The 27,773-nt window shown below is 43.6% G+C and overlaps 14 protein-coding genes across 14 annotated transcripts; 12 read left to right on the top strand and 2 right to left on the bottom strand.

Moving 5' to 3' along the window:
- Window positions 1-340: 340 nt before the first annotated feature.
- O0I10_004616 (uncharacterized protein) lies at window positions 341-1,720 on the top strand (the record flags this gene model as incomplete). Its single annotated transcript, XM_058484673.1, has 4 exons — window positions 341-529; window positions 596-782; window positions 847-963; window positions 1,023-1,720. The coding sequence occupies 4 exons, from the start codon at window positions 341-343 to the stop codon at window positions 1,718-1,720; spliced, it is 1,191 nt and encodes a 396-aa protein (XP_058344550.1).
- Window positions 1,721-1,798: 78 nt separating this feature from the next.
- On the top strand, window positions 1,799-3,445 carry O0I10_004615 (uncharacterized protein; the record flags this gene model as incomplete). Its single annotated transcript, XM_058484672.1, has 5 exons — window positions 1,799-1,838; window positions 1,895-1,972; window positions 2,042-2,316; window positions 2,388-2,477; window positions 2,531-3,445. The coding sequence occupies 5 exons, from the start codon at window positions 1,799-1,801 to the stop codon at window positions 3,443-3,445; spliced, it is 1,398 nt and encodes a 465-aa protein (XP_058344549.1).
- Window positions 3,446-3,735: 290 nt separating this feature from the next.
- On the top strand, window positions 3,736-5,028 carry O0I10_004614 (uncharacterized protein; the record flags this gene model as incomplete). The annotated part of the gene is made up of 8 exons (XM_058484671.1): window positions 3,736-3,849; window positions 3,913-4,073; window positions 4,135-4,190; window positions 4,251-4,346; window positions 4,422-4,495; window positions 4,559-4,645; window positions 4,713-4,890; window positions 4,973-5,028. The coding sequence occupies 8 exons, from the start codon at window positions 3,736-3,738 to the stop codon at window positions 5,026-5,028; spliced, it is 822 nt and encodes a 273-aa protein (XP_058344548.1).
- Window positions 5,029-5,443: 415 nt separating this feature from the next.
- O0I10_004613 (uncharacterized protein) lies at window positions 5,444-6,146 on the top strand (the record flags this gene model as incomplete). The annotated part of the gene is made up of 4 exons (XM_058484670.1): window positions 5,444-5,541; window positions 5,615-5,670; window positions 5,744-5,876; window positions 5,942-6,146. The coding sequence occupies 4 exons, from the start codon at window positions 5,444-5,446 to the stop codon at window positions 6,144-6,146; spliced, it is 492 nt and encodes a 163-aa protein (XP_058344547.1).
- Window positions 6,147-6,580: 434 nt separating this feature from the next.
- On the bottom strand, window positions 6,581-8,061 carry O0I10_004612 (uncharacterized protein; the record flags this gene model as incomplete). The annotated part of the gene is made up of 7 exons (XM_058484669.1): window positions 6,581-6,772; window positions 6,825-6,926; window positions 6,982-7,050; window positions 7,107-7,385; window positions 7,460-7,525; window positions 7,587-7,901; window positions 7,969-8,061. 7 exons carry the CDS (start codon window positions 8,059-8,061, stop codon window positions 6,581-6,583), a joined length of 1,116 nt encoding a protein of 371 aa, XP_058344546.1.
- A 601-nt stretch (window positions 8,062-8,662) lies between these two features.
- On the top strand, window positions 8,663-10,054 carry O0I10_004611 (uncharacterized protein; the record flags this gene model as incomplete). The annotated part of the gene is made up of 6 exons (XM_058484668.1): window positions 8,663-8,794; window positions 8,873-9,271; window positions 9,321-9,561; window positions 9,618-9,656; window positions 9,714-9,776; window positions 9,840-10,054. The coding sequence occupies 6 exons, from the start codon at window positions 8,663-8,665 to the stop codon at window positions 10,052-10,054; spliced, it is 1,089 nt and encodes a 362-aa protein (XP_058344545.1).
- A 140-nt stretch (window positions 10,055-10,194) lies between these two features.
- Window positions 10,195-10,608, bottom strand: O0I10_004610 (ribosomal protein L34; the record flags this gene model as incomplete). Its single annotated transcript, XM_058484667.1, has 2 exons — window positions 10,195-10,384; window positions 10,490-10,608. The coding sequence occupies 2 exons, from the start codon at window positions 10,606-10,608 to the stop codon at window positions 10,195-10,197; spliced, it is 309 nt and encodes a 102-aa protein (XP_058344544.1).
- A 211-nt stretch (window positions 10,609-10,819) lies between these two features.
- On the top strand, window positions 10,820-12,373 carry O0I10_004609 (uncharacterized protein; the record flags this gene model as incomplete). Its single annotated transcript, XM_058484666.1, has 7 exons — window positions 10,820-11,069; window positions 11,138-11,233; window positions 11,302-11,438; window positions 11,492-11,532; window positions 11,663-11,735; window positions 11,799-11,862; window positions 11,937-12,373. The coding sequence occupies 7 exons, from the start codon at window positions 10,820-10,822 to the stop codon at window positions 12,371-12,373; spliced, it is 1,098 nt and encodes a 365-aa protein (XP_058344543.1).
- A 228-nt stretch (window positions 12,374-12,601) lies between these two features.
- On the top strand, window positions 12,602-14,412 carry O0I10_004608 (glycerol kinase; the record flags this gene model as incomplete). The annotated part of the gene is made up of 4 exons (XM_058484665.1): window positions 12,602-12,729; window positions 12,879-13,284; window positions 13,352-13,461; window positions 13,518-14,412. 4 exons carry the CDS (start codon window positions 12,602-12,604, stop codon window positions 14,410-14,412), a joined length of 1,539 nt encoding a protein of 512 aa, XP_058344542.1.
- Window positions 14,413-14,636: 224 nt separating this feature from the next.
- Window positions 14,637-16,272, top strand: O0I10_004607 (uncharacterized protein; the record flags this gene model as incomplete). Its single annotated transcript, XM_058484664.1, has 9 exons — window positions 14,637-14,668; window positions 14,722-14,941; window positions 15,014-15,087; window positions 15,152-15,223; window positions 15,285-15,454; window positions 15,533-15,780; window positions 15,853-15,930; window positions 15,992-16,124; window positions 16,196-16,272. The coding sequence occupies 9 exons, from the start codon at window positions 14,637-14,639 to the stop codon at window positions 16,270-16,272; spliced, it is 1,104 nt and encodes a 367-aa protein (XP_058344541.1).
- A 1,269-nt stretch (window positions 16,273-17,541) lies between these two features.
- On the top strand, window positions 17,542-19,137 carry O0I10_004606 (uncharacterized protein; the record flags this gene model as incomplete). The annotated part of the gene is made up of 5 exons (XM_058484663.1): window positions 17,542-18,008; window positions 18,068-18,208; window positions 18,323-18,733; window positions 18,893-18,969; window positions 19,028-19,137. 5 exons carry the CDS (start codon window positions 17,542-17,544, stop codon window positions 19,135-19,137), a joined length of 1,206 nt encoding a protein of 401 aa, XP_058344540.1.
- Window positions 19,138-21,483: 2,346 nt separating this feature from the next.
- Window positions 21,484-22,638, top strand: O0I10_004605 (uncharacterized protein; the record flags this gene model as incomplete). Its single annotated transcript, XM_058484662.1, has 6 exons — window positions 21,484-21,817; window positions 21,874-22,018; window positions 22,074-22,151; window positions 22,215-22,247; window positions 22,315-22,516; window positions 22,579-22,638. The coding sequence occupies 6 exons, from the start codon at window positions 21,484-21,486 to the stop codon at window positions 22,636-22,638; spliced, it is 852 nt and encodes a 283-aa protein (XP_058344539.1).
- Window positions 22,639-22,755: 117 nt separating this feature from the next.
- Window positions 22,756-25,789, top strand: O0I10_004604 (uncharacterized protein; the record flags this gene model as incomplete). The annotated part of the gene is made up of 14 exons (XM_058484661.1): window positions 22,756-22,904; window positions 23,002-23,087; window positions 23,142-23,332; window positions 23,487-23,714; window positions 23,772-23,853; window positions 23,908-23,995; window positions 24,052-24,364; window positions 24,430-24,486; window positions 24,548-24,796; window positions 24,857-25,102; window positions 25,160-25,279; window positions 25,336-25,446; window positions 25,505-25,589; window positions 25,653-25,789. The coding sequence occupies 14 exons, from the start codon at window positions 22,756-22,758 to the stop codon at window positions 25,787-25,789; spliced, it is 2,142 nt and encodes a 713-aa protein (XP_058344538.1).
- A 146-nt stretch (window positions 25,790-25,935) lies between these two features.
- Window positions 25,936-27,535, top strand: O0I10_004603 (uncharacterized protein; the record flags this gene model as incomplete). Its single annotated transcript, XM_058484660.1, has 2 exons — window positions 25,936-26,896; window positions 26,958-27,535. The coding sequence occupies 2 exons, from the start codon at window positions 25,936-25,938 to the stop codon at window positions 27,533-27,535; spliced, it is 1,539 nt and encodes a 512-aa protein (XP_058344537.1).
- Window positions 27,536-27,773: the final 238 nt, after the last annotated feature.

Below are 27,773 nucleotides of genomic sequence, written 5' to 3'. Positions count from 1 at the left end.
TGTTGAGAAAAACAATGCCGAACTATATCGCATACATGTAATAAACGGGGTTGCTTCCGAAAGAAAACAATTGAATACCGGCAATATCCGGTGCATAGATAACTTGACATACGTGCAGTAATAGATCATCCATATTGATGCGTGTATATAAAATATGTATTTCCGATGACCTCCTCCCCCCACAAAGCAATGAATAAGGTGGTCAATGCAGCCACTCATAAATACTTTTGCATGAACCTTGTCTTTTATTATCGATGTAGCATATAGAGTCTATATAATTTTTATGTATAAACCCAGTGGATAGACATATTGTCGCTTCTCACGCTTGTTTCTTTCCGCAATGTTCACGCGACGTTTGTTGACAACTGCTGCACGAGCATCCACGACACGTCGTTCGTTTGCCACCAGCACCAGCATCACCAAGAACAAGCCTGCTGTGTATGACATGACCAGCGACACAGCAACCGAGGTCACTGACGACATGTTCGACATTATGAAGCGCGCATCACGCAAAGACGATGTGTTTGGTGTAGGTCAAGCATGCCCACCCCACCCTTCATTCCCACTTGGAAGACTAACTCCATGCTTTATACAGGCCGATGACAGTATCAATGACCTTGAACAACACGTTGCTAAGCTACTTGGCCACGAGGCTGCCCTCTTTTGTGCCAGTGGAACTATGACCAACCAACTTGGACTTCGTACGCTGTTGACGCAGCCTCCTCACTCAGTGTTATGTGATGCCCGGTCGCATATTTACAACTATGAATGTGGTGGATTGGGTAATGACATATGTGTATCCAGGCACGGATTGGATGACAATAGCTGACATGATGAAATATACAGCCTACAATTCTCAAGCTGCTTTGACCCCGACGATGCCTAAGAACAATGTATATCTGACAGCTGAGGAAATTGACTACAATCTAAACATGGATGATCTATGTGGTGCTCCAACACGTGGTATGTGATGATCACCTTAATCTCTGTTGTATTTTATTCATCCTATTGTATCATCATAGTCATTGCTTTGGAAAATACATTGAATGGTGCCATTATGCCTTTGGAAGAGATGGAACGGATTCATACATTGGCCCGTAACAAGGATTTGCTTCTTCATCTTGATGGTGCACGTTTATGGAATGCAAGCCAGGCCACAGGAATACCACTAAGCGAATACGGGCAGCTCTTTGATACAATCTCTGTATGCGTTTCCAAGGGCGTTGGTGCACCCGTTGGCTCTCTTGTGGTTGGATCACGTGATCGTATCAAAAGAGCTCGACATGTAAGAAAGCTTCTTGGTGGTGGATGGAGACAGGCTGGTTTATTGGCTGCTGTAGCACATCATTGCATCGACACTATTGTTCCTACTATGCCAGAGACACATCGATTGACATCGCGACTTGCAAATCACCTCGAGACATTGGGTATGCGTATTCTACTTCCCTGTGATACAAATATGATCTTCCTTGATACGGCGCCTTGGGTCACGGTGAACGAGCTTGCTGATGCCCTTGAAGAGAAGAAGATTATCATTGGACGTGACGAAGGCACTGTAACGCGTATTGTATTGCATCATCAAATCGACGAGCAAGCAGTGGAAGACTTTATCAATGTTGCAACTCGTTTATCAGAAGAAAAGCAGCAACTAGGAAAGCGTGTTGTAGAAGAAGACCATAAAGTAGACATATCACGTGCCTATCCATCAGCATCCCGCTGAACAATAAAGCTGGTATTTATGAATTCTCAGATTCACGCGCTGCTCTTTGTTCCACTCTCCCGCCCCCCAAAAAGTCCCATGCAACGCATTGCTCTGGCACGACTACGGAAGGAACTAGGTACATAATAGCTACAATCTCACAGAGTTCATTCGTCTCACATGCATTCAAAAAAGCCGATCTTGAAGGAGATCCGGTTTCCGGCTTTACATGTTATCCAGTCGACGACAGCAACATTGCGCAGCTAGAAGCATGTAAGCACCCACCATAGCAAGGCTATCATCCATAAGCATAATACCATATTGACTTTATCCTTTCAAAAGATATCGATGGACCACCTGATACACCTTATGAGAATGGCAGATTCCAGATAGCCATCAATATACCTGACAACTATCCATTTGACCCACCTCAGATGCGATTCAGGACCAAGATCTACCATCCAAACATCGATGAAAGTGGCAGGATTTGCGCAGACATGTTGAAAACAGGTGAAGCGGGTGCATGGAAGCCTTCACTCAACCTATCAACACTCCTCATTTCATTGCGTGCTTTGCTTTCTTCACCTAATCCTGACGATCCTTTGGATGCTGATATTGTAAGGGAGGGAGGGAGGGAAGGGATTTGTGTATACCATCAAGAAGCATGTATTAACATTTGCTCTTATAGGCTCGTGAATACAAGCTCGATTATCCACGATTTGCTATTCGTGCAAAGGAACACACAGCACGATATGCCACTGGAGAACAGTCCACAACGGTAAGATTTTGTATTCCATATCACGTGCATAATATTGATTTGCTTTATTATAGCTTGACGATGAGGATGAACCACCCAAGGTCTGGGAAGAAACCCAAAAAGATGAGGAAGAGGAGACGGCATTGCAAGAATACGATCAACAGGAGATGAGCCAAAGCAAGAAAAGTCGACTTTCACTCTCCAGCAAAAAACGACGTCGTGTTTCTTCTCCCATGTCCCAATCAAGTACACAAGATAATTCTCAACATGCTTCAACGTCCTCTGTACCCAATCATACCAACATGAATCAACTTGCATCATCATCGTTATCATCATCAACCTCACCACCACCACCACCACCATCTTCATCATCACCTCCACCATCTTCATTAACACCACCTCCACCATCTTCATCTTCATCACCATCACTAACATCATCATCACCATCCTCAAAAAGCAACGTCAGCGACAAGACTCCAATCCGTGAACGACAACCATCGCCCATCGTATTCAAAACCATCAACATCAAACCAGCAAAAGACCTTATTTCTCCTCCTCCCACTAAACATCAGTCATCATTGGTCAGCAAAGTACGAGAGAAGAATGCTGTCAAGTCATCCATTACGAACGCCCATGACGCTCAGGAGTCAAAGACAACAAAGAAACCAACAATGGCATCAACACCACCGAATCAATCATCCTCATCAAAGAACAAAGAGCATCATGCAAACGATAATACCCACAAAGACAATGACAGCAAACAAAGTATGAAGGCACCGACCCGTCACCGAATCTCAACGCTCATCTTATGCGACGATGCTACTCATGACGAAGATGTGGACAAAAAACCGATTACATTGAACGAAGCAGCCCTCAAAGAGATATCATCGAATATAGCCGACGATGTTGAATTGGTATCAAAGCCAACCAATAGCAAGCGCAACAAGCTTAGCCTGGGAAAGAAACGACGACGAGCCACACAGGATTGATTCATTATCTCGTTCTCGTTAGCTACACATTCATTTACTATTTGCATGGAGAATAAACCAATCAGTGATTCTATCAAAGAACAATAGCCATTCTTCTTTAGTAATGATACAAAGACATACGATGGGAAGGATGACAAACGCCTTTAGGATGTGTGAGTTTTTAATGCCGTAAGAAAGATTTCCCGCGCAAGAGGTGCCTGACTAATGCCAATTTAGCCCTAGCTTCAGCCTCCTTCGCCTTTAAAGAACGTGGGGATTCCGTACCTTGATCTCCATTTACAACTTGCTCCATGGCTCCTCCTTCATTCGACACCCTTGAAATCACCGTCTTCCCCAGTGGCGTTACCGAGATCGCCTTCAATCGCCCAAAGGTTCTCAACTCTTTCTCCCCAGAAGCATACCAGGTAAGCTATACAAGCTGTCTCACTTCGATATGCCAAGTACTAAAGAACGCGTTGTGGATGTAGGATTGGTTATCAGCATTACAATGGGCTAAACAGGCTAATGAAGTCAAGCTTGTGGTGCTCACAGGTCGTGGACGCTTCTACAGCTCTGGCGTACAACTTCAACCCCCTGATTTCTCTCCAGAAGGTATCGCAAAGAACAAGGAACGTCGCAAGGTTGTAAAGTACGTATCATCCATACAATGAAAAAACATCGCATGTATACATATTAAGCCATACTCTTAGATCATTGGTCGATGAGCTTATTCTATTCCCAAAGCTATTGATTGCAGCTGTCAATGGTAAGTAGTAGTCTCGAGGATGGTTTGTGTGACCTTGCTGTGTACTAAAGTTTAATGCAGGACCTGCTTATGGATTTGCCGTTACCACATTGGCACTTTGTGATGTTGTTTATGCTGCTTCGAATGCCAACTTTACCACACCATTCATGAAATTGGGTATGACATCATCTCTTTTATTCATGTTGTACAATCATCATTTATGCTTATGCAAAAAAAACCAAAATCATGCAGGCTTTGCTGCCGAGGGATGTTCATCCGCTTTGTTCCCAAGAATCATGGGCCCTTCAAAGGCAAATGAAATGCTGGTAAGCTTTTGCTGTTGTTGTATAGCGTCACTCTTACTCATCACATGACGAATTACGATGCAGCTCATGGGCAAGACTCTTACAGTGGAAGAATTCGCTGCTGCCAATATGGTAGCACGCATCTTCCCCGTTGAAGGATTCCGTGAACAGGTAGGTGATGGTTGTGGGGTCTTTGTTTTGGATATGGGAGGTATTCATCATGTCAACATGTATGTAGGTGCTCGCTGCTGCTGAAGAGACCGCTAAATTCTCTGGAGAAGCCCTTGCTGTTACCAAGAAGCTTACACGTGATCCGGATCAAGAATTCCTTTTGAAGGTGAACGAGCAAGAAATGATCAAATTGCAAGAACGAAACACAAGCCAAGACTCTATTGACAGCGTAATGCGGTTTGTGCGTAAGTAGTGAACCACCCTCTTTAAGTGTATATCGGATGGGGAAAGGAAACGATGATTTGCTGACCCACAACATTCAAATAGGGGAAGCCGAGAAGAAGCGGGAGGCTAAACGCAAAGCTCAGCAAAGCAAGCTGTGATTTCTTTTCTTCATTATCCCCAACATGTACTTTAGCTGATAACCCTTGTTGTTATAAACGCAACATCTCCTTTAGGAGTGTAACTGCTTTTTCCTTACAGCACATTTATTTCCTTGTTTGGTTTGCTTTTATTCTTGTAGCAATGATGGAGAATGTGGATTTTGGCACGACATGATGGTGGATAGTAGTAGCAGGCCTTTTAATGTATAGTTGTCTTGACATAAAATGAGACTATGGCAGCCGTCGATAGGTAAAACAGAATGCAACATGTAGGTGTGCTCCTTTTTTCGTATCTCCGTCCCAGCCAGGGTTGGTTGGCTCGGTTCAACTTTGGGCGACATCCCCTAAAACAGGATACAAAACCTCTTTATAAATTGATCTGGGTTATGACATTTGCTACTCACCATTCCTAATCATGCGTTCTCTCGTATTTGTGTGTTGTACGGTGGTATTGGCGCTCAAGTGCATCGTGGTACTTGGACAGGCTCCTGCTGGTTGTACCGATCAACAAGTGTACGTTACCTCTTTCATGCATCATCCATTTCTATCTTGTACGACAAAAGGTTTATTGACATGCACCCAATAGCTTCTCTCAATGCTTGAAAAACGAGGATAATTACTTGAAGACGTGCAAGAGTGATGGTATGTTTTACTTGTACAAGCACTCTTTCCTTTGGTCTTTTAATGTTGACATTGGCCATCTCTTTTTGTTTAGACTTTGCGTGCTTGTGCAAGTGGAATAGAGTAAAACTCCAATGCTGGGATAATAGCTGCCCGAATGATCCAGCACGAGCGACACAAGCAGGTGTCGTTGAGAATTATTGTGGTGTTGCCAAAGCAAATAGCCCGTGAGTAGTTGCCTGGATACGAGACACCACTAGTATCATTTTTAACACCATTGCGATTTTGATAGAGCCACCACAGCAGCTGCCTCTTCCACAATGGCGCAGAGTAGCTCGAAATTGCCATCTGCATCATCAACAGCTCAACCAACAACTAGCTCCTCTTTGCCTCCTTCCAGTGGATCTGCATCCGAAACACTGCAGATTGCTGACAAGAAAATCCATGTGGTATTCGCTTCTCTTGCTATTACGCTTTTGCTCACGTACTCGCATTAAGCTCTAATTCATGCGTGGGTTTGCTAAAGACAACTAATAAAATGTTCCCTGTATCATATGACAATCCATGCATGTTTATCTCTTGCATTGAATATTGATCGTGTTGTGCTTACACAGCCTATGGCTACAAAGCACCTTTACAGGTACACCATCCACAAGCACTAGGTAACAGGCTCATTTTGGCAAATGTTCCACAAATGAACCAAGTCGATCAATGTCATTTTTTCCTTTGTCATTTTCTTTCTCGATTTCATTTCACAGTAGCAGATCAAAGCTGCAGCAGGATGATGTGATCCAATACCCGCTACACAACCACAACAAAATGATCGATGGAGCAAGCAAAAGGGGAGAGCACTCTGATTCCACACATTTATAACCAATAAATCACGCTCCTCATTCATGTATAAATATATCTCATCACCAAACATGCAGGTTTAATGGATGAATAGGCATTCGTCACCGTTGGTGCAGTATCCTTTTTCATGATAGTATTTGCAGTTCTCTGTAAGGGAGCGCAATCGAACAAGCAGCTCTCGTGTCAAAGGCGTTTCATGAGAATATGGACATCTATCACCCAACTTGCAGTTGCCCAAATGGAAGAATCGACATGGCTCTGCGCTCAAGTCCTAATCATGCATACATGAGTATCCCCCTTTCAATGATGTATCCTTTACTTACATGGAGGAAAGTGCACTCAGCTCCTTTGCTGCATGAATTCGTTTTGAAATGGCGGCATACCAATTGAATGGTGTCTCCTTCATGGCGAAAAGGGCAATTCGACTATCCAATAATCAGGATCTGTGTAAAGTCCAAAGCCCCAAAATCACCTCATTACCTTGTTACAATTACCAACGGAAATAAACGAGCACAAAGGTTCTTCACTTTCAGCAGAGCCGTTCTCAGGCTATTCGATACAAATGTCAGTGATCCATCGCCATCCATTTCTCACTATACACATACCTTATGTACAACATTGGTCGTTTTACGTTGTTCTGGGGAAGAATATCGTGACCCTTGTATTGATGTGGATGCGGATGTGGAAGGATGTGGTTGTCTAATATCCATAAATCTCTCTCGTTGAGCATGAGGATGTCGTTGTCGTGGATCACGTGGCGTATTATACAAGCGTTCATTATTGAATTGAGAACTTTTAGATGCTGATGATGTTGGTATAGACGACATAGGGCTCATGCTAGCCGACGAGGTATGTGCTGGAGATGCTTCGTATCTTTGACGTTTCTAAAAAAAGATAAGATGTGTGGGCGGCGCGTTGAGTATTTTTTGATACGTTGGATCCAAGTATGACATTGTACCTTAGATGATGAGTCGTAACCATTGAAATCATTTCTATTCGAGCCATGCGTTGATTCACCAGCAGTCTAACACGAACAATGAATGAGATACACAATAAAAGCATATCCATCTCCCCTATTCCTTTACATGATGCCTGTTTTGAAAGTTGCCCTTGCGCTTCTTTTGCCATTTTTGTTGGTTATTCATCCGAGGGTGTGGTTGCGGATGGTCCGGTTTCATGTATGGCGGTGTCGAAGAATGAAAAGAGCTGGGCGGTGATGGTAAAGGTGTAGTGATAGACGCTGGCACGGTTTGGTTGGGCTGTGAAGACTCAAACTCTGCTGTTGGCTTCTGTTGAGGTATAGAACTCGTAGCTGGCACTGGAGCTGGCACCTTGCTTTCAGTATTCATATCAAAGAACCACGATCGCGATGGTGTTGGAAGAGTAACGTTCGATGTAGACTAAAGGACCCCGGTCAACCTTGATCGTCCAAGTACAACAAGCCTTCTTTTCCTATCATTGGCTTACCGTTTGGGGTGTATTATTATTGTTGGTACACATTGCAAGCAGATTCAAGAGGAAGCTGTTATCCTGCTGCTGTGCCGTCGATTCGTTCGCCATGATCAAGTGTCAAGCTGAAGAAAAAGAAGTGCTGTAATTTCGTGACTCTCGCTGCTCCATTTATGCATAGTAACACAGTAGAGTAGACAACCATCCTTTCTCGAAATACATGTATGATCCGTATGCATCGACTTTATTACCAATACAATCCTTGAATTGAAATCTATATACACGGGGCTATTTGTTGGCAAGGCAAGATTAGCTTTGATTGTGTTAAATAGGCATAGGTGCTAATCTTTTGAACTCCATAGCCTACCTTAAGGCCACTAAGTAATGCTGGATGCCATTGCTCAATGTAACGACGAGCTTGTTTGCAACTATTGATTCGTTTACTTATATCCCCACAATCGATCCTTAACGCTGAATGGATTTGATACGTTGTGCTTACAGAACATCACTATTCTCCATATACCACCCAAAGGGACACCTCTCATCAGCTTTTCAAGAAGAAACGATTTAGTTGAAAATCATGCTTTCAATATATAAAAGTATCCAACTATTCTATCCTATGCAAGGTATGATTTGCTCCTGCTGGTATTCTCATCCAGCGATTTTTCACCGAAAAGCCGTTGGTCTGTGCGTCGTTGTCGTTTTCTTTTTCATGAAGCATCTTGCCCACCGCACTCTGCAGACCACCAGTCGAAGGTTGCTAAGCACCCAGAGCCGTTTCCAAGGGCAACAGCGGCTGCATCTTCCTGTGAGTGTAGCCCCTATGGTTGATATCTCCACACCGGTAAGCTTTGTTGCTATTGCAACCTGGAGCTGTCATTGGATCTCGTTTGCTAACACCCATGTCGGTACCTCATTGCAGCATTTCCTCGAGTTGCTACACCTCATTTCCGGAGCACGCTATGCCTACTACACCGAAATGCACTTTTCAAGAGCCATCATTGAGCATGCCCACAGACTCCATTCGTTGATTGGACCGCCACGAAGGAATGTTGTTGTCCAGCTGGGTGGATCTGACCCCAAAGAAATGACCAGGGCAGCGACGATATTGGAAGAGCAAGGCTATAGCGAGATCAATATCAATGTGGGATGTCCCAGCAAGGCCGTACAACATGGTCAATTTGGTGCTGTCCTCATGAAGACACCCAACGTGGTTGCCGAGATTGTGCGATCAATGCAGCAAGCTGTTTCTATTCCTGTCACTGTCAAATGTCGTCTTGGTGTGGATCATCTCGATTCATTTGATTTCTTGCACAACTTTGTAAGTCACTCATGATGCTTCATTGTAAAAGGTATTCATTGTCATGTAGGTCGATACCATCTACAAGAGCAATACAATGCCACATCTCATTGTCCATGCACGTAAATGTATATTGCGTGGTTTATCTCCCAAACAAAATCGGTCTATTCCTCCTCTTGATTATGATCGTGTCTTCCAACTTGCTGATGCATTCCCTGATATACCAATTTCAATCAATGGCGGGTTTACTGAGGCTGACAAGGTTAAACAAGTGCTGAATCGCCTGGATGGATGTATGATTGGGAGGAAAGGTAAGCTTTATCTCAGTGTTTACGAGCACAATTCACTCACATAGCCATGGATGTAGTGATGGACCATCCATTATTCTTGCAGCAATTAGACCAAGGTACGACCCACAATAATAGAAAGCATTGATGGATAGATAATGACATTTTTATTGTAGTTATACATGACATCCCATCGCATGAGTTGAAACCCATTGGGACCATCATTAATGACTATATCGGTAAAGTAACGAGAAAGGGGTCTAAATCACATTATACACTCACACTCATACGCCATCTTCTAGAATATGTCGAGCAATTACCTTCTCATCCAGTGCATACATCCAAAGCAGCAAGATTACCACCAATGACCATCCTCACCAAACCACTAGCAAGTTTATTCCATGGATATCAGGGGCGTGCATTTCGTCGACATTTGGCGGAGGAACTTCGTAACCCACAACAAGGCATATCAAAGATCATATACAATGCATTGAATCGAGCAGAGATTGTAGTATAGAACCACATAATAATAATAATAGAGTCTAATTGTGCGATTGGCGTTTTATCAATGTTGGATGGGGGGTGGTTGTCGATGATAATGTACAGATGAAACAATCTTGAGAGAGGGTTGCAAAGATGTGAAGAGTAGTGTGAATGTTAATGAGAAAGATTTCTTCTACCCTTGGCACGTCTTCTAGCAATCACACGGCGGCCATTCTTTCTAGTCATACGGGCAAGGAAACCATGGCGTCTTTTACGAACGAGGTTGGATGGTTGAAAGGTGTTGCCATAAGTGACGAAACGCATTTGTGATGCCAAAGGATTGCTCCATCCCATACCAGGGAACCTGAATACATGGCACTCGTTAGTCGATAAAGAAGAAGGGTTGGGGGTGTTGTGTAGATAAGCAAAACACACACACACACACACACACAAGATCGATCTTGCTTACATTGTTGACAAGCCAGATCCAGACAATGGTGACTGAATTGCAGGACGCATGGCGACATTGGCCAATTGAGGAGCGACACGAGAGCGAGTCAAGGACCAGACACGATTGAGAAAGGACATTTGTTTTGAGGGAGGGGTAAAGTGTTAAGAAGGTGAATGAACCAAGACAAAGGGAAGGACCACCAACAAATTCCGAGTCACTTGGCAACCCATTCTATAATAGGCCCTACCTCCCTTCCGACTTGAGACATCCATCTTTTTGTCTCTTTTTTCTTATCAATACACACACACTCTTTTCACACTTTTTCCAATTTTCTCCCGAACTATATCCATGGTCTCTCCGGAAGCCAACGAGAACACACCGTTGATACCTTCAACTGAGCATGTCAACACTCGACCCACTCGAGCTCGTGCTGGATCGGTTGTTTCCTACACCTATGTAAACTCCCAATGTGCCAATGTCTCCAACAAGGACAACAATGCCCAACAATCGACAAAACGAAAACTTGTATTCGCAACAGTGCTTGCGTTGTTGTTCTTTACTGGTGAATTGATTGCTGGTTATTTTGCAAACTCTTTGGGTAAGAGATCGATCGATAAAGCAGTAAGGGGATATAGATAACTCATACATGGTGGGTGATCTGGATAGCCTTGATGTCAGATGCCTTCCATCTACTTTCCGACGTGGCTAGTTTTATCGTTGCACTTGCTGCCATCTATCTTGCTGAAAAGCCGGCGACGAAACGTAAGTGTGATCTGGGAGATGACATTGCGGGTTTTATGCTAATTGCTGCATAAACTTTATTATCCCAGGACACACATTTGGCTTCCATCGTGCCGAGGTTATTGCAGCATTGGTATCAGTTTTCACCATTTGGATCTTGACAGCTTTCTTGGTAAGAGAAGCTATCGAACGTGTCAAGAACCCACAACATATCGATGCCAAATTGGTAAGTAGCGAAGAAACTTTTATTCTTTCCATTTTACTCAATTAAGCTTGTAGATGTGTGTTACTGCTGCCATTGGCGTGGTTATCAACATTGTGTAAGTTTGACATGGATACCATTTTTCTTCTTTTGCTAATGTGCCGCCTTGTGCTTAACTACTATAGGTTGGCTTATGTACTTGGCGGTCACCACCATGGACATGGACATGATCACGACCATGGTCACAGCCATAGCCACGACGACGAAGAGGAGCATGATCATTCAAATGGAAATGGAAATGGAAATGGTGTCCCACATAGAGTACGTATGATGCGATTTTATTGTCACCATGGCAACTCACTCACTCACTCACGGGTGTTTTAGGAAGCCAACATCAACCTCCGTGCAGCTGCACTACATGTCATTGGAGATCTTTTGGCTTCCATTGGTAACGTGGCAGAGGCTTGTGTAACAAATTACTATGGAATGGAGGAGGCTGACTTGAATTTCTTACCTATGCAGGTGTCCTCGTTTCATCCATCATTCTTATCTTCAAGCCATCATTGACAATCGTTGATCCTATTTGTACGTTCATCTTTTCGCTTCTCGTTTTATACACCACATACCACTTGGTGCGCGATTCGCTTGGTGTTTTGATGGAAGGCACTCCTGGTCATATTGAACTTGATGCTATCAAACGATCCTTGCAAGATATCCCCGGCGTAGTAGCTGTACATGACCTTCACGTGTGGACCTTGTCACCTGGCAAAAGTTCTTTGACAGCACACATTACTGTATCCCGAGATGCCGATCTTAGCTATGATGAGATCCTCGCACGAGGTCAACGCGTTGTGTGCGATCAATTTGGTGTACATCATTCAACACTTCAAGTAGAATCCGAACAAGCCGGTTTCACAAGTCATTGTCGTCCTGAGATTTGTAATGCTCTTCACGAATAGGATACATAGCTTTTGTCGATACAACAATACAATATTTATTCTCCATAGATGATTGGTATACGGAACAAAAGAATATATGCTTTTCTCCGTGGGTATTCCCCGGCAGGGTTGCTTGGGCGTGTGTTACATGAGGATCATGTGAGCTTTGATCAATTTTGCATATGAGAACGTTTTTTTCCCCTCATTCCATTCTTTTCTTTCTTTTCCTCGTTTCACCTTATCTCTAAAATGACTCGACGACTTGTTGGAGCTATCGATCAAGGAACAACCTCAACTCGCTTTGTCATCTTTGATGAGCGTGGTTCTATTGTCACCTACCATCAAATGGAGTTTGAGCAACACTACCCGCATCCAGGGTAAGAGATATACTATAAAAAGTCAGGTCACCCACATCAGCACCACCACCACAGAAGATTTTCCTCTCCTTTGAACCAACCTTTGGAGTGTGCTTGTGTGTGATGATTTAACATTATTCGGACAATCCTGCTTACCGACAACGAACCAGGTGGGTGGAACACGATCCACACGATCTCTTGGCAACAGCACAAACATGTGTCGAACACGCTGTGCGTAAGCTTGAATCCTTACCCGATGGCTACAAAGCATCAGACATCGCATGTATCGGCATAACCAATCAACGAGAGACAACGATTGCATGGGATACCGAAACCGGTGAGCCGCTATACCCGGCTATTGTATGGAGTGATGGTCGTACCGCTGGCACAGTGCAGGCACTTTCGGCAAAATCGGACAAAGGCGTAAAGGCTTTACAATCCATCTGTGGTTTACCCCTGACCACCTATTTTTCAGCAGTCAAGCTAAGATGGATGCTCGATCATGTACCCCGTGTCAAGGAGGCATTGGCTCAAGGACGTTTGCGTTTCAGCACCGTTGATACTTGGCTTATCTATGTACGCTATGCACATCTATATGCAACATCCCTACTCATTTCTTTTTCTTTTTTTTTTTCTATCACAGCATTTAACAGGTGGAGCAAATGGTGGTATTCTAGTAACTGATGTTACCAATGCAAGTCGAACCATGCTCATGGATATCCACACTTTGCAATGGAGTGATGAAGCTATTCGGTAAGGATCATCATGTTGCTCTCTATAATAATGATGCATATGCTTACATCACCTAGTTTCTTTGGTTTCGAAGGAATTCAGCTTGCCAAGATTACATCATCATCCAAAGTGTATGGAAAAGTGGCAAATGGTTGCCTAAAAGGGATACCGATTGCAGGTTGTCTTGGTGATCAGCAAGCGGCATTGGTGGGACAAAAATGCTTTAACCAAGGCGAGGCCAAAAACACGTATGGCACGGGATGCTTTATGTTATTCAACACGGGATCACAGCCTGTATCTTCCAAGAATGGTTTGTTGACCACTATTGCATATCAACTTGGAGACGAGGCACCTGTATATGCATTAGAGGGGTCCGTGGCTGTGGCAGGATCATCCATTCAATGGCTACGTGACAATTTGGGATTGATTTCAGACGCCAAAGAAGTCAACACATTGGCATCTCAAGTTCCTGATACAGCGGGTGTTTACTTTGTCACGGCTTTTACTGGTTTGTTTGCACCTTATTGGCGACCTGATGCACGAGGTACCATTTGTGGTATCACACAATTCACCACGCGTTCACACATTGCACGTGCCACACTTGAAGCTGCATGTTATCAATCAAAAGCTATTCTTGATGCAATGAATGAGGATGCGGGTACCCCTTTACGTTCACTCAAGGTTGACGGAGGCATGTCCAACTCTGATCTCGCTATGCAAATCCAATCCGATATTCTTGGCATCCAAGTGGATCGTCCAGCTATGCGTGAAACAACTGCACTCGGCTCTGCTATTGCAGCTGGGCTCGCTGTTGGTGTATGGAAAGATGTACATGCACTTGATAATGTCAACACTGAAAATCGCACATTGTTTACATCCCAAATTGATGCAGACAAACGAAAAGAGCTATACAGCGGATGGCAAAAAGCGGTCCATCGTGCTTTTGGATGGGCCACGGACGTGGAAGCGTGATAGACAATAGCATTTACAATATCGAATGTCTCACAATAAACAATGCACACCCTATGGAGATTGACAGTGAGGTCCCTGACAATAGGTGTGAACAATGACCCAAGGGTTTCATGGCTTAATCTGATTTTTGTGCCACCGATCTAAAACCTTGGAAATGATCCGCACCTTCAATGATTCTACTCTTTTCCCACTTTTTCTTTCCCTCCCTTTTGCAACAATCGATCATGACCATTGTTGAATCTACTGATATCACAAAGTAAGCCAAAAGGCTAATAGAAAAGGAAGGGAAGACTCATTTTCATTATGCAGCGATTCCATTTCGAAATTTATCAAGCCAGAGCCACAAATCCATGATCAGCGGGTTACCTTGCATCACTGGTACACAAACACACAAACAACAATCGATAGACTTAATACGTCACTCATGACACAATACGAGCATAGGCAATTACGAGACTTAGTTTTGCAACCACCTGATCCAGAGTATAAAGACGAATTGATTGTTCCAGTCGAACAAGATATATTTCGAGCAAGTGTTTTTCATGCAACCCTAACAAGCACAATGGGCAATGCTAACCTAGTGATACTTTTGGGTACGTAGTACGATACACGCACGGGCCGACGGCGTTTCCTAGTCAAAGCTCTGGGTTATCAACCGACGTGCATGGCAACAGGGTAAGTGAGAGGAAGAAAATAAAATACCCCGCTCTTTCTTTCTTTCTCACAACCATTCATGCAGCTTTGGCTATTGGGCAGCTGGTGGTCAACGAAGCGACTTGACGTTGAAGGATCTTCATTCCGATTACAAAATGTAAGCTACAAGAACGCACACGTCGATGTCGTCATGAGCTCATGTTGTTCCCGATGGGTAGAGCCATTACCACATCCCCCAACAATACCATCAACAACGGCTTATGTTTCTCTCGAGTGCGTGACGAAATCCGTCTCATTGTTTCGAATAATGACGCCAGTATTCGGATATTCACGGTTCCTCATTTACGGCTATTACAAACATTGGAGTTTTCGGTGGCAGTCAATCATAGTAAGTGGGATACGTGTGTGTGCGTGTGTGTATGTCTTGAATGGATATGATCTAATAGGATCATCATCATCCTCATAGCATCGGTCAGCCCTGATGGACGCAAGATGATTGTAGTTGGCGACGACAAGAAGGTGCATTTGTTTTCTATCACATCCAGTGGACGATATGAACGCGTGGCGACCATGTCAGCATCCAGAGATGCCAACTTTTCCGTATCGTGGACTGCCAACTCGGATAAGTTTGCTGTGGCTAGTCAAGATGGCACGGTGCATGTGTGGGATATTCGTCATCGTGATCCATTGTATTGCTTCAAGGGTGTTGGCAATGTACGTATGATGATGATGATGATGATGCAAGCCATTATTGGGTATGTGTGAGCTTATCCACTTTTTCAATAGCCCTCTATCACCAAGGGTGCAGCGCGATGTGTGGCATTTTCCAAAACGAGAGCTGTGGATTTACTCGCATACACAGAGGTAAATTCAAAATCATATGCATCCTCATGCAATCCATTCTCACGTGCAGCATTGTTGGTAGCATGTATCGCATGTTCATATTGTGGATGCTCGCACATTCGATGCACAGCAAACAATACGAGTGGGACCAGCTGAACAAGACACACCAATTACAGGCTTAACCTTTTCACAAGATAGCCAAAAGCTGTTTGTTGGTAAGAGTGGAGATGGGCTTGGATGAATAAACCTTGTCGGGATATGTATGTTGACGAATGATTGGCAATAGGTGTTGATAACGCAATTCTGGAATATCAGGTGGACACCCCTAGCCGTCGACGATTTCCACAAGGAGCATTGCTTTAGTGGTGGTCTTTGTTTTTTTTTGTAGAAGGATACTTCATTTGCCTATATAAACTTGTTCATACTGCTTATCATCCAGTGCTCCATCAACGAAGGAATGCTTTTATGTATTGTGGCGTGGAATTAAAGTTGTTCATTGTCGTTGGGGATCTTCAAGAGCTAGATCCTCCTCAACTGTATCACAAAGAAGCCAAATTTCTCTATATCGTGGATAGCGTGCCATAGCACTTGAAGCTATACGATGCTACTTGGCTTATGATGCTCACTCTCCTCTTGATATCACTACTACGACAACAAGATCTCGCACAAAGGAGAGCTACAGGATCAAACTTACTTAAATACCTAGTGCATGTTATCTGCAAACGTCCAAAAAAAGAGCTTCTGTTACATCTCCCTTTGTGAAAATACGTCCTATATTCGTCTTCTCGCTAACCTTGATTGATAATGCTTAATCCCACGTCACTCATATGGAAGCGATGTTACATCAGGCTTGATACATAGCAAAGCCTTGCTGACTCATTCCTTGGTAATCAAAAGCTGCATTACTTGACACTCATGAGCTATTTAGCTTTTTCCATTTTTCTTTGTTTCGATTGAAGGTGTCAGTTTAATATGCAGATGGATGGGGGAAATGATGGCTTGAGGCCGTGAACGGCGACACAAACACCAAACGGGGGGAGAGGGTTGCTGTACGCTAAGATCGGAATGGGGGGTTTGGCGGATGAGCGGCGTTGCTACCGCTACCAGGAATTCGGAAGAGAGGGATTGGCACATGCAACAGGTTTTACATGGTGTAATGGTGGATGTGGATTAAAAGACAACAAAGGTGACCATACAAAGAGAATGAACCATTCATTGTTGTTGTTATTTCTTATGGCAAAATGGATTTTCTACTGCAAGTTCTACGTCATGGTGGATGCTTTCCAATCATAAAAGTTCTTGTTGTGTACGTGGGTTTCTATTTAGACGATTGGAAGGGATGATGGGATGGAAGAAGCGGGTGTCTCATCGTATGTGGAATGGGACGGCAACGAGTAAGGGTAACTTAATTCCTCCCGAACATTAGGCTCATCCCAAAAGGGACACAACACAGTTGTTTGTCGCCGCTACACAGTGATCACTGCACGCATTTTTTGCTGTTGCTCATGTCTTGGCTGTCATTTTATCCCCACACACGCGCTAGTATTTCGGATGTCTCGTGTTCCCCGCCTATTTTATTCCTCTTTCTCTCTTCTTTGCCGTTATCGTGCCTTTCTTTTTCTTTTTTATTCCATGGCCGATCGTTCAAATTCATCATATTATCCTTTCATTAACATCTCCCCTTCCTCATCTACTTCTTCCACACATGGTCCCCAATCAACAACAACACAACAAGAGCCATCATTGGTATCATCCGCAGACTATGGGCTGGATTCCCATACCACCTCCACAACAAACATCGACAACACAGCCCACGACATCACACAGCAAACGCCTTGTCACCTTTCTTCTCAGCCATATTTCGCTCAACACGTTGATGAACATTCTACTGCCTCCTCCTCCGTGATGGCAGGTGATTGTTCTTCTCCTTTTGCCTACACGGATTCTTCACATCACTATGGTAACCCCGTTGCAGGCTATCGGTCGAATAGTATGAAGATTAAGAGAAGCGATCGTGTGCGTGAATTGATGCGTGAAGCGCCCATGGATATGCCGCGTCTCTTTCCTTCTAATCCCAATACAGCAATGTACACATCATGGTAATCTATGTTAAAGAGATACTGTGTATACGTCTCACTAATCTCTCTTATATACAAAGGTCGTATCATTTAACCATTGTGGAGCAGCCATTACAGTGTCGTGCATGTGGCTTTAGTACGAGTGATAGAAGACCCATGGATCCTGTCCCTGTGGTGCAACTTCATGTGTACGACGCACAAGGCGAGCTAGTGGATCCAGAGTAAGTTTTTTATATCTTTGTTTTTCTTTAACCACTTGTCATCATCAGCAAGAAGCTGATCTGCACCCAAGTGTGCTAAAAATGACCAACCAAGCTCTTTTTTCATTTCTCTAGGGCTCCTGAAAACCTCTTTTTCATCTTGCACGTACGACTATGTTCGGTTGACTTTTCACAGGTCTATGAACACGTTCTACACCCTCATTTGGCAGATAGCCTACAAAGCGAGCTCTCATGTCAAGGCAACATGGGACATCATCAGACTTTTGCATCATCATCTTCCAGTATCATAACACCAGCAACATCCCTTCCAGCGACAATAGCACCATCCGCCACGATAGCAAAAGAAGAATCCAACAACACACCCGCCTTGTCTTCGGTTGCGGTACTCGTAGGCTCCCTTGTCAGCTCGCCATCAATATACACAGACCTCTACAAACATCGATCAATGTACTTTGCATTTCCAGACCTAAGTGTACGACTCGTTGGGCAATTTCGTTTACAGTTTACGCTGTTTTCTCTTGGAAGGTACGTGTATGTGTGTGTGTGTTCATGTGTGTATGTGGGCTCCGCCGTTTGCGTTTTTTTTTTCTTGTGTCCCATTGTCCTACTGGAAACGATCTCTGGATTGATATCGATGCTAACCATTCTCGTATGATTACCACACACCTTTTTACCTGCTACTAGGAGCGACAAAGTCCTTGCAGAATCTTATTCTGATCCCTTTACGGTATATCCAGCAAAGTTGTTTCCAGGCATGCGAGGTAACAAAAAGAATGCAACGTAAAATTCTATGTTCCAGGCTCACACAAGCTCCTAAAGAATCAAGCGAATTGGCCCTCCACCTTAATAGACAAGGTCTCCGGATACCCGTTCGCAGCAAGGAACGTCCCAAAAGAAAAGTATCAGCATCAAATAAACAAGACTACTAGTATCTCATTTATGTTATTGGATGTTGTTGGATTACAAGTTGCTATAAGGTAACCACGCACGCTCACACACTATCTCTTCCTAGATGTGCAACACAACACGGCACATGGATGGTGTTGCAATTGTTTACCCATCACACGGACCAGCAATTTGGGAATGTAGCCATATCTTTGTGGATCTAGTATCTTTAATTGCGCGCACTTGCTGCACTTTCAAAGGTGACATTTGGATGTATTTGATACCAAATTTGATGTTACTACCCCAATGTCTTTGTCACCTAGCATTATTTTTATGCACATCAAGTTACTTTTGATACGTAATGGAAGGATGCGGATGTACGGCTTTTGATCTGAAACATGAAACCTTCGATTCGAACAACTCCACACATCCACGTTTTGACCTATTATGCACGCGCTATTGACACGTTTAAATCATCAGTTTCAATTTTACACCAAAGCAAACAGCAAAAAGAGCGCTGTAGTGAGTAAAATGTATGTCATCGGAAGACGTCAAAAATACAAAAGGATCGCTTTGAATGCTGAATGGTGCACCCGTGATACCTTATTGAATTACGCTATGGTAGCTGACGTATCGTGCGTATAATTGGGTGATCTGACTTTATTTCAAAGAGGTGTTTGGTGGAGGAAAACAACCTCGTTACGACGTTGTGATTCCGCTACGTTCAGATTTTCTTTTCTTTCACAGCATGGATGTTCCTTATCCATCACCCGATGTTGGTGTTGATAAACGAGAGTTTGACAGGTGCATGCTTATCGTGGGTAATACAGGTAATATATCCGCGAGTCGAAATGTAGCACTAACACAACTATAATCCCACGCTATGGAAGCATTAGATCAATGTGGACAATCCTTTCGCTTATCCCCGAGATAAAATTTATCAGCGGTTCCGTATTCTTCCAAGCGAATGAGATCAGCCACACACACATTGGGCACATCCACCTTATTAATAATGCTTACGTTGACTGGTGGCAAGATCGCTTCAGCATTTTACAATGTTAGTGCTTATACCATTACTACGTGATAGTAGTAGTAATGGTACCCAGCTCATTGTTTGATTTATATACCAACATCATGCAAGGTGATGGGTTGTCATTGTAGCTGGGGAGAAAATGACGGTGGTGAGTCCCTGGGACAAATGATTGGCATGTTGTGAGATCGTACAGCTAACATGCATAAAGCTAAAGTAGCTTCTACTTTTACCGTCAATGAAGAATACGGCTTCTTGCAGGTAAGATCTGCGCGCAATCGCGGAGAAACGAGCTCGGCAACTCTCACACATACTCTACATAGCAATTAGACCATCCCTTGTGAGTCTTTTTTCGGAGACGTTGGTTCATACAACGCCAATATCAGATCACAAGCACATGCAAAGCTGATTTACCATAAGAAGCAAGCCTTCATTCATTGTGTAACTTGTCATCATTCCGGAACGTTGGTAGATACTCCCGTCAAAACACCGCCCATTTACCATTCTTCCTGAGTCCCTGTCATTTGGACTAGCTCAAAATAAAGAACCATGTTTGGTATGCATTTGACTTGAAAATGTTGTTTTATGTACACGTCTTATGTTTTGAATGAGAAGGGGCATCGAATCCACAAAGATCACATTGATGTTAATGATGTAAAGATTGACAGCTATGTGCATAAGGTGTGAAACCAATCAACCGGCAATCAATGTTTAAGATCTGAGCACTAAAGGGAGGGTAAAAGAGGTGCCGTAATCACGCTACTCTTTATCCTGGCAGACGTATTTTAGGCAAGTGGATTATAGAGCCAAAGTGATGCCATAGAAATATAACAACGAAATCATAAAGGGTTTGCACATGCGTTGTATTACTAAGATCAAGATGATTGGCGAGAGCAGTAGAAAATGAAAATGTTGGGGTCGGGTTGGACAAATGCTTTGTGGGGGGTGGGAGCTATCCATAAACAGTCGACATTTTCATGCGAGTGCTGGTTCCTGCAGAACATCAAGACAATCAATGCAGATGCGCTTGCATTAAAAATTTAACTTTAAGCATACGTTTTTATTTCACGTTATGAAAAATGGACCTCGACGCGTACTTTATGGTGAAGACGATGATTAGGGTTGATGGGGGGGGAGAGGGGTTGGTATGAAAGTTCAAGGTCTGCTTAGTTAGAAGAGGAGCAGCTACTATAAAGGGCGTATCAACCTTCTGTTAACAAAGAAAGTCAACAATGATACCATAGTCGTCAAAAAGGAAGAAAGCTACCTTGGCCTCGTGACTGCATAAACCCTTTCATTTTGCTGCTGCAAGATCCATGCACCATTTGTTCTCTTTCTCTTTTCTCCAAGTGCAACAATCATGATTGATGTTCATGCGCATATCAACTACAGCAACTTTCCACGTGACAACACGCCATCTGGTGATAAACCTACCCTGGATACGATGATAAATCATGCCAAGAACGCCTCCATCCAGCATATTGTTGCCGTATCAGAATCAATCCACGACGCGCATGACATTTTCGAGATTGCATCAGCATCCAACAATTTCATTTGGCCTGCCAGGGGTCTTCATCCTGTTCAATGCGATGATAACAACGAGGAGCGATCAGTCAGTTGGAATGATTTTGAGACGTTTGAGCCATTGCTGCAAGATGCCATCCAACACAAAGAGATATGCTGTATAGGTGAAGGTATGCTCTCTTTGTCATACGCGAACGAAGGTGTGGCTAATCGTATCATTATCAAGTGGGATTGGATTTCACGCCTCGTATCCTTGCCAACAACAATGGGAATCAGACCCAAGATGAGATCAAGGACATGCAGCGCGCCATTTTCAAACGGCAGGTGCAAATGGCCATGGAAGCTAATCTTCCTGTCAATGTGCATTCGAGGTAGGCAAGGAACTAAACGTGCTGCGAGGGGGGTTGTCATTGACGTGTAAAATAGGTCTGCTGGGCACCACGCATTGGATATCTTGTATGAATGCAAGGCGACCAAGGTGATCATGCATGCGTTTGATGGCAGGTATGGAAATACAATGGTTTATTCTATTGACAACATAGCTAATCATCTATGGGTACATAATAGAGCATCGTATACAAAGAAAGCTGTCGAGGCAGGGTAAGTGCATAGAAGCTCTTCTTGTGTACGTACGGAATGGGTCATCCTTATGCATCATTATCATTAGCTACTACTTTTCGATAGCGCCCATTGTTGTCCGATCACCTCAAAAGCAAACTCTCGTCAAGAATGTGCCGCTTTCCAACCTTTTACTTGAATCGGATGCGCCAGCTCTTGGACCGGAAAAGGGTGTGGACAATGAGCCGGCTAATCTTATGATGGCAGCAAGAGAAATAGCGCGTATCAAGGAGATCTCTTTGGATCAAGTGGTAAGAAAAAGACATGAATGAATACATAGCCGACATCCAATAATTGATGATGGGTATCATAGATTGAAGTTACTACAAGCAATGCACGCCAACTCTTTTCATGTTGGGAAGGTGTTGCATAACGTGACTGGAACCATCCCTCATCCAGTGGGTGGTGTGGGCTCTTTGTGCGGGCGCTTTTTGAGCTTCTTCTTTATTCCGCTTCCCTTTTCACTTTGTTCTAAAATCCCGATCGCAGAATGACCACGTCCAAATACGAAGAATCGATTAAAGACCTCACTTCCACTGATGACAACAAACGACTAAAAGCCCTTCGCTTTATTAAAAACTCGGTCATTGGCAACAAGACTAAGAAGGATCTCTACATAAAGCTGGGTGTTGTACAAAAGTATGGGTTCATGAGTGTTCTTTGTTTCGTCTCCCTCTTCTTTCACTTGCTTCGAATGGCCTCGTGTACTCATTGGCATCGTTTTCACTTGACGCAGACTTGTTGACTATCTCACGCTTCCTGATACAACATCCTACGATCTCAAGATTCAAACGGCCACTGTTCTCGGCAGCATAGCACATGGCAAGTTAATATGACATCTCTATGATGATGTATACTGACATGAATCGATTGTAGGCAAGGATGAGAATGTATCAGTGGTGATCTCCCACGGTGCTATTGGGCCTTTATTGGATGTACTCAGCTTGCGACGCGACTTGCCTACGATGGATGCCATTCGAGAAAAGCGTAAATTGCTGGAGGCAGTGACACGTGCATTGAAGTCGATTTTCGCTTGTCCAAAGACGCCCAAGGATGATATCTTTATGGTAAGTGATGAGAGCGATCCATCCAGAGACACAATAGACACAACACGTACGCACACACACGCACACACGTGTACCCGCATTTATCCCCCGCTGGATCGCCGATTGCATGAACGAATAAAGACGCTGTGTAGCTTATATTCCGTTGTTTATGCAGGAAAGACACATTGCAGATCTGGTCACACTTTTGGATGCCACCTCATCGTACTTGTGCCAACAAGGTCGACCCAGCGCTACATCGGAGAGTTTATCGTTTGGGATGATTGCCGAATTCACTGCAGCCGTTGTTGCCAAATGCTGTGACACCCAAGAACAACAAGTCCAATTGGCTTCTGCTGGTGTCATTCCACCTCTCGTCAATCTTTTACATTCAGGCCATATCAAGGTAAACAAGTGAGGATCAATCAAAAGAACAATTCTAAAACAACACTTTGTATCCTAGGCTCAAGAAGCTGCATTGGACGCTTTGGCCACATTATGTCGAGAAAACAGTGAATTGGGCGAAATCATCATTCATGCAAAGCGTAAGTGACGTTGGTGTACCATCAGCCATGGAACTCATATTCAATTATGTATAGCCTTTGACTCAAATCAGCTCACTACTGCTACCATGCTGGATTTCGTGAAGGATAGGTGCCCCAACATGCGTTTGATTGCTGCAACATGGTAAGAAAGGTCATTTTGTATGGGTTATTTGTAGTATGCTCATTGATGCAATATAGCTTGACCAATCTTTATCGCACTGGTGTATTTACCGAGCCCTTTAATGAGATTGTCCTTGTGGTGCTACCAGCTTTAGTCAAACTCTTGAAAGATCCATCAGGCGATATCCAAGAACGTGCTCCTTTGGTGTTGGCAGATTTGGTCAAGGATAGCGAGGATATGCAAAAGGCTGCTTATGACGCGGATGCGATTTCAAAGTTGGCAGAATTGTTGTCGAGTGCCTCCACCAAAGAGAATGAAGAAGATTCCAAAGAACGAATCGGTGTTCCAGGTGTTGGAAGCGTTGCTAAACGCAAGGAAAAGATTCGTGAGGTATAGAGATCATGGCGGTGCAAAGAAAGGAAATTGGGTCGACTCAATGCTTTTTGTTATTATAGAATTCGCTTATTGCCATTGCAGCAGCATCGTTATTGAAGGAAGAATGTCGAACACAAGTGAGTTAATGGATAGAGGGATCGAGTTGGATCATATGTTTACAAAAGGATGGTGGCATAGGCAATTGATTCCAAGGTACTTCCTCACGTTGTCTCGGCATTACAAAGCAAATATCCACACGTCAGGTTGGCAGCATGTCAATGTGCAAAGTCGCTATCACGAAGCGTGAGCAATTTAAGGACAAGTCTCGTGGATGCAGGTGTGGCCACGCCGTTGTTGAAGCTCTTGTATGATGAATCCACCGTGATCCAGGCAGCTGCATGTGGCGCCCTTTGTAATCTTACCTTGGACTTTTCACCCATGAAAAAGGTAAATAGCCAAAGTGATGTGTTGAGTTGCAGCATGGATTATTGATTATAGCAATCTTAGAATGTGATTGATGCTGGTGCTATTGATCGCTTCGTTGAATATGCCAAGTCGGATGATCCCAAACTACAGCTTAATGGCGTGTGGGCATTGAATAGTTTATTATACAAGGCGGATCTACAAGCAAAGAAGGCTGTAATGAAATCATTGACATATGATACTTTGATCGAGCTGTTGCATGAACCAGATATGGGAATCCAAGAACAAGCATTGGAGATTGTGAGGAATTTGGTGTGTGGACAACAAGAGGTAAGGCACGGCTATGATAAAAAGTGTTGATTGTAGCTCACAAAGGATGATGAATAGGATGTTGAGCACGTGATTGATGGGATCGGCAAAGATGATCTGCTTGATGTATTGGAGAGCAAGCTGCAAGTGACATCCAACATGGGGCTGGAAGGAGAAGATAGCAGCACAATGGCATCCGTAAGTAAGAACAGAGATAGGAGGATGGCATTTGGTACTGATTATTCTGATAATAGATTTTGGAGCCTGCACTTTACATTATAACAAACATGTCAAGCAGCTACGAGGAACCAAGAAGGCTTTTAATGAGTCGACCCAACATTGTCAACAGCGTGGCATCGCATTTGGTAAGTTGTGATCAAGAAATTATCGTATGTTATACTAACCAAAGTACTTTATTTAAAGTCTCATCCCGCCCCCAATATTCGAGTTGCAGCAGTATGGTGTATTATCAACTGGACGTGGATCACATGTGACGATGATGAAGATGGTAAATGCTGGGATAGAAAAAAAAGCTTATTTGGGAAAGATTTCGCTGACATTCCTGCAACAGCATTGGCCGAACGAGTGAATCGACTACGAGCGCTTGGTGTGGAGCAACAATTACGAGTGATGGAAAAGGATTCTTCTCGAGATGTGAGAGATAGAGTAAGAACTGCTTTAGATCAAATGACTGCTCTCGAATCATAATATAAAAGTTATACATTTCCAAAGTTGCAACTCCCCTGAAAAGTGGTTCTTGATGTGACTGTATTAAAGGCGATCCATGAATAATGTGTCGGTGTGTGGCTGGAATAGGCCCAGAGGTTGGGGTGCTCTTCTTCTTCCATACCGTCATGTCCTTTATCACCGAGCCAATTGCCTGGGCGACCGGCATTCCAGAGCCGACGTTGCGCTTGCTCATGACCATCGGGCTCGCCTATCCTATTGCTCGCATGTACAAGCAAATGTACTTGACTCGTGAACTCAAGGGCCCCATTAGTGCAGCAACTGTCAGTGAGCGGAACCTTTTTATCCTATTGACAGGTCTTGGTTTATCACTCTTTTTCAATGGATCTGATATCTATCATTCGTTGCTTACGGTGTCGGTCAGCTATGGTATCATGTATCTCGCCAATCGTCAAGGAAACCGAAAGTTGGGTACAGCCGGCGTATGGATCTTTAACAGCATCTATCTCTTGGGAGCCTATTATTTCACTGCCACCGACGATTATGATGTTACATGGACCATGCCACAATGCATTCTTTGCTTGCGTTTAATGGGTTTCAGCTTTGATTACCAAGATGGAGCCGTATCCAAGGTACCCGTGGAAGGTCCTGAACCCACTCGTAAAGCTGAACAAGCCAGCGATCATGCGACCAATATTCGGCCCACCGCCGAAAAGAAGCCCCCTAGCCAGTTGCCATTGTCATTCTCGGCTGATACTCCTTTGGAGGAGCTTCCAGAGTTCATTCAAGTCTTGGGTTACTGCTATTATCCATCCGCTTTCTTGGTTGGTCCTCAATTCTCCTTCTCGCTTTATCGTCGTTGGTTGGCATCCTCACCTTTTATCACCAATGAAACCGTGAATGATCAAGAAGAAGCTGAAAAGGCCCAAATGCGTTATGTATTCAAGTGCGTTGGTTTGGCCATCACCTATCTCGTATTGCAACAGGGTATTGGTGCAATGTATCCTACATCCTATTTGTTGACCGAGGAATATGCATCGCTATGCTTTTTGAAGCGTGTATGGATTATGATGGTTACCGGCAAGTTCGTCTACAACAAGTACATTGGCGTGTGGATGTTGACTGAAGGTAAGGGGTAATGATTGTATAAAGAGAAGGATAATAGTGCTTATGGGATGAGCTATGTTAGGTGCCTCTGCTTACTTTGGTATTTCATATGATGGTCGTGATGGCGAGGGTAATTCGCTTTACGGTGGCCTTGCCAATGCAATCCCCAGTCAATTTGAAACCGCTACTTCGATTGATCACGTGATTGGTGCTTTCAACATTAATACCAACTTGTGGACCAAGTACTATGTCTTCAAGCGACTACGATTTTTGAACAACAAGTTGCTTTCACAAGTGGGCGCTTTGGCATTCCTCGCTATCTGGCATGGCTTCCATATCGCATACTTTACAACATTTTTATCCGAGTTCCTCTGTGTCATGTGCGAAGGTGTCTTGCGCAAACGTCTTTTACCCCTTGTTCAGCCTTACACGGCCAAGAATCCCATTGCGTACTATGCATGGAAAATTGTCAGCTGGATGACATGCTGCGCTACATTGTATTATTCTATTATTCAGTTTGACCTCCTCAAGCTTGGAAAGGCATGGATTGCATACAAGAATGTGTACTTTTTGGGCCATTTGATCATTGCTGTCATTCTTCTTGGCAACAAGTACGTCTTGGGTCCTCTTGTTCGTCATCCCAAGGCCAAAACCAACTAGATAATCTGCACCATCTCATTACAATTCCCCATCCATCGTCATTTTATCATCCTTCTTGCACTATATAAAGAATCATTTGATCAAACTAGACATGGCATATGCATGAATTTGCAACAGCATCTTTATTGATTGGAAGAAAACACGTCATTTAACATCAAATAACGGCAACATAAAGAGGGGATAATAACAGCATTGGAAATACGCGTTCCGGACTTGACTTGTGTCAAACACTTGTTGG

This window comes from Lichtheimia ornata, assembly GCF_029851405.1.
Source record: "Lichtheimia ornata isolate CBS 291.66 chromosome Unknown scaffold00017, whole genome shotgun sequence".
NCBI lineage: Eukaryota > Fungi > Mucoromycota > Mucoromycetes > Mucorales > Lichtheimiaceae > Lichtheimia > Lichtheimia ornata.
Note: the sequence above shows the minus strand (reverse complement) of the source record. Positions and strands in the feature narration are given on the sequence as shown.